This window comes from Henckelia pumila, chromosome 1 (genome assembly GCF_033568475.1).
Source record: "Henckelia pumila isolate YLH828 chromosome 1, ASM3356847v2, whole genome shotgun sequence".
Taxonomy (NCBI): Eukaryota; Viridiplantae; Streptophyta; class Magnoliopsida; order Lamiales; family Gesneriaceae; genus Henckelia; species Henckelia pumila.
In genome coordinates, this window is record NC_133120.1 from 61,561,322 (window position 1) to 61,566,095 (window position 4,774).

At 39.2% G+C, this 4,774-nt stretch overlaps 1 protein-coding gene across 1 annotated transcript; it reads right to left on the reverse strand.

Annotated features, from left to right (window-relative positions):
* Window positions 1-784: 784 nt before the first annotated feature.
* LOC140863341 (uncharacterized) lies at window positions 785-2,084 on the reverse strand. The gene is made up of 3 exons (XM_073266707.1): window positions 2,055-2,084; window positions 1,323-1,789; window positions 785-1,172 (listed from the first exon to the last, which is right to left on the reverse strand). The coding sequence occupies exons 1-3, from the start codon at window positions 2,082-2,084 to the stop codon at window positions 785-787; spliced, it is 885 nt and encodes a 294-aa protein (XP_073122808.1).
* Between the last annotated feature and the right edge of the window lie 2,690 nt (window positions 2,085-4,774).

The window sequence follows — 4,774 nt, forward strand, 5'->3', positions numbered from 1 at the left end:
GGATTTGGAAGAGTATGGGATAAAATTAAAGCAGATCTGTGAAGGGCCGATCCATTTTCAAGCCTTTAAAACACGTAGCGCGGGCGCGCAGCTGAGATAGAGTGGGCACGCTGTAGTCTCAACTTCAAGAAAAGTTTTGTTTTTAGAGTAGCGCGGGCGCGCCAGAAGGAAGGGCGGACACACATCACTTGCGCACATCATATTAAACTCACTCCAGACGTCGCGCGGGCATGCCAATTGGCAGGCGCGGATGCGCAACAGTCTCACGCATTTGATAATTTACTCACAGACATAGTGCGGGCGTGCTTCATTGTCGCATATCAAAAGTTTAAGGATGCTCATGATTGCGTGGGCGCGCAGTGCGGATGACACGGGCGCGCTATTGCTTCGCATTGCATATATTATTCTGAGGTAACGATAGTGCGGGCGCGCAAAGTAGGAGGGGTAGGCACGCATCAGTCTCGAACATGAGGTTCCTAAGCTTGAAAATTTTTGAAAATTGACAAGAATTAGGCTTCAAAAATTGAAAATAATGTACTGAAAATAATTAATTAACAAAAATTAAATAAAATGAAAACAAAAGTAATTAAAAATAAAGGAAAAAGCTTGGGTTGCCTCCCAAGTAGTGCTTAGTTTATAGTCGTCAGCCCGACTTTCACCGGTCTTAGATAATTGTCCCATGGCCATGGACTCTTCCTTTCTCTTTGACTCTCCAAACAAGATCCACAAACCGCTTTTTAAATTTGAATTTATTTTTCGGAGTTTTCTTCTTTGGTGTTTTCTTCTATTTTTTCTTTGGAGATTCATCCTCAATAATAGCTTTTATGCATCCCTTCAGCTTCACAACCCGCTCAATCAAGCACAATTCCTTGATGGGTGTATTAGGTGCCTTCTTGAATATGTTAAAAATCAATCGTTTGTCTTCCACACCCATCGAAAATTCACCCTTCTTTACTTCAATCTTGGCATCATTAGTGGCAAAAAAGGGTCTCCCAAAAATCAATGGCGTGGCGTGATCTTCTTCCATATCCATTATCACAAAATCAGCCGAAAATATGAATTTATTCAACTTCATGAGGACATATTCTACCATACCACGTGGATACTTGATGCTTCTATCCACCAACTGCAAAGTGATCGATATCGGTTTCATCTCGCCAAGCTCCAAGGCCCTGTAAACAGAAAATGACATCAAATTAATAATAACCCCTAAATCACATAATGCAGTAGTAATATGAGATCCACCAATTGAACAAGGGATAGTAAAACTCCCTGGATCCTTAAGATTTTGTGGCATATTATTTGGAAGCACTGCACTAAACTTTTCAATTAAGTTCACCACCTCGTTCTCTTGCAGCCTCCTTTTCTTGGACATCACCTCATTGATAAACTTTGCGTAGTTCGGCATTTGCTCCAGAGCATCAACAAAAAGGATGTTGATATGAATCTTCTTAAATATCTCCAAAAACATTAAGAACTGTTCATCTAGAGTCTTTTTCTTGAACCTCCGCGGATACCGAAGTGGTGGCTTGTACATCGGTTTCTGCTCAAGTTCACTCTGCTTCCCTTCAGATTTCTTCTCACTGGCACACTCCGTTTCAGAACCCTTGATTTTCTTTTCCTCCGCTGATATTTTAATTTCCTCAGAATTTTCATTTTCCAGCTTTGTCTTTTCAGCAGCTACTTGTTTTCCACTCCTCAACGTGATAGCATTGCATTGCTCCTTCGGATTTACCTCTATGTTGCTCAAAAACTGGCCTTTGTTGTTATCTTTCAAAGAATTCGCCAGCTGCCCATACTAGTCTCCATAGATTGCAGAATAGCGCCCATATTGGCCACATGCTTATCTAAGCTGTCAAGACGAGACTCAGTCTTTGCCATCATCTTGCTCAAATCCTGCAGAAAAGTACTAACAAAATCCTCCAAAGAAGTTTTACCTCCACCCTTATTTGTATTGAACCTCAAAGAAGGACTCAACACATTTTTATTGTTATCGTAAGAATAATTTTCATGATTTCGTAGACCAGGGTGATAAGTATTAGGAACACGATTACCTCTATAGCCTCCATAACCTCTATAACCATTAGTGTTGAGATAATTCACTTTCTCTGGGGGATGGGATCCTTCAATAGTGACTGATGAAAGAGTAGGTGCCCAGTGAGCCAACTTGTGGCTATGGGCTTTGATGACTCTTTGTAAAAACAATCTTTTGTTTAATATAATTTACACTTTTATCAATGGCAATGACTTTATCTTTCTTCATATTGTTATATTGTGATATACTATTGTTGTTTTGATAAAGACCTTGAATATACTATAGTGTATGTAAGATGTGGTAGAACATGGGGATGTCTATCATGAAACACATCTTATAGTCACTGTATATTCTAAACTGTTCTTAGTCGATTGAGCCGTCCGATAATAAGGATAAGGATCGCTCGAGTTTGAGACTAGCATTTGCGATGCAGAGTACCACGTTTCATTGGTAGGGAACATGGAGATGTTCGAAGCATGCAAATGGATATTCATATGATGAATGATCTATCCGGACTTTCCAAGTGGTTATCACTTATCGAGTGGATAAAGTCCGCGGTTTTGGTTGTACACCATTAGTCCTTACTACTTGAAACATCATTGAGACTCTATATGCTAGTACTGTGCTTTGACTCATTTACCGACTCTATTGGGGTCATCAGGTGTCGGGATTGGGTACAGTTACAACACATATAGGAGTCGATGCTTTGTTGTCAAGGATTCACCACATACTTGCGAGTGTGGATATCCTATGCGATCTGAGGAGATATTAGTGTGACGAATCTCTGGCCAGAGTACTTGATGTGATTTAAGAAATGGTTTCTTAGTAGCACATGCGATGTCACTAATTTGATCTTCAAGATGTATTGCATAGTTATCGAATCTCGAGCGACTCTCGATATACCAATGGTTGTTGATTCGATCGGGATATATGGATGAAGGGACCGTACTGTACGCTAACCAAAATCTACTGGTTCTTGTAGGCTCTATCAGTGATACCTAGGGAATCATGGGGCGATGTTGCTAGGCGCTTTACCATGATTCGATGGGCAAGTCGAAAATCGTTGTTCCGAGTCACAAGGAGTTGTGAGCCCACGGCTAGCTGTATCCCTGAACCATTGAGGGTCACACAGAGTAATGGATTTTTAATCCCCGTTGAGATAGTTAAATTTAAAGAGTTAAATTTAATGAACAAAGAAGTTGGACTTCTTAATTAAGAGTAAGGGAGTAAGATTTCCTAAAATGACATAGGGATGGACATTTTTGGAAACCACTGAATTCGGATTCAGAAAAATTTATCTTGACTTTAAAAGGTGCAGAAATGGTTTTTGTGCACATTGGTGAAATCGGTTTATCAATCGGAGTCATGATGAATTTTATATTAATTTCTGAACGTGCGGGCTTTGCTTGTCGGGCCTGAACTTATGACTAATGGGCCCTAAGCTGTTAGTGACCTACATTATAAATAAGTTATTGCAGTACAGAAATTATACAGAACAGGTCATAATTGAGACAGGATTTTTCGAAAACCCTAGCCTCCCCTCTCATTGTGGCCGCCGCCCCCCTCCCTTCTCTGCCTGAGATATTCCGGTCTGTGATTTTGAATTGCAGTCTGGTTTAGCGAATCAAATTCGTTATTCTCATCGTAGAAAACTTCTGATAGATTTTCTAGTGCAATCTATCAGAGGGATTAAACCTCTATTCGTGGACCTGATTGAAGAAACGTTCGATCATCAGTTCCAGGAAGATACAACAAGAGCAGAGAAATCTGTTTGGTGTCCATAAATCTCGATTCGAGATTGAAGGTAAAAATTATATAACAGTTATTTAATTTTTACACAAACACGCATAATTTAATCGTAAAAGTTTTGATACCCACACTATGGAATCGTTTCATATTCAATTTTAAACTTCCGCTGCACCGGGTATCAATCCTGATTGATCTGAACGCCGCGTTTTTCCAACAGTGGTATCAGAGCCAGGTTGCTCAGATCAAACGATTAAATTAATCGATTGTACAAAATTTTTTTAAGCCTCGGTTTTTGAAACAAAATAAATATATTAAAATTAAAAAAAAAAAATTCGGGCAAAAACCCGGGCAGCGATTGGATCGCTGCCCGGTGCCCAGCGCAGCGCCGGGCGCTGCGCAGGGCAGTGCTCGGCGCAGCCCATGGGCAGCGATCGTCGCTGCCCTAGGGGCCGCCGGGCTGCCCAGCCCGGCCCTGTTGGGGCGCGGGCAGCCCGGGAACGTCCCGGGTGGCCCGCGGGAAAAATTATTTTTATTTTTAAAATTAAATTTTAATATGTTAAAATTTTATTTTTGGTCCGATCGAAAATTGTTTTTGATTGGTTCACGAGGCATCGGATCGAATTGTCCGAGTCCGAAAATTTTAAAATTGATTTTTGGATAAATTTGAATTTTTGGAAAATTTTAATATTTTATCCTTAAATTGAATTTTGAAATTAATTATTTTTGGTACAATTGATTATAAGATATGATCTTATGGATAAATTAAGTAAAATATGATTTTATCTATAAAATTGGATTCTGTAGATAAAATATGATTTTACTTGATAAAAAGATAAAATATGATTTTGTATGTAAAGTAAGATGTTATATATAAAACATGATTTTATCCTTTTTAAATTTGAATTGCCACTGCATGTTATCCAATAAATTAATTTTGAATTAAATGTTATTGGATAAGGATGATCGATTGCCATGACCAATTTTGTAGGT

Coding starts and splice junctions, on each gene's coding strand:
- LOC140863341 (XM_073266707.1), bottom strand. CDS start 2,084: ATGGTTATAGAGGTTATGGAGGCTATAGAG. Junction 1,790..2,054: donor AGGTTATGGAGGCTATAGAG/GTAATCGTGTTC, acceptor TAGTATGGGCAG/CTGGCGAATTCTTTGAAAGA. Junction 1,173..1,322: donor GTGGTGAACTTAATTGAAAA/GTTTAGTGCAGT, acceptor TTCTGTTTACAG/GGCCTTGGAGCTTGGCGAGA.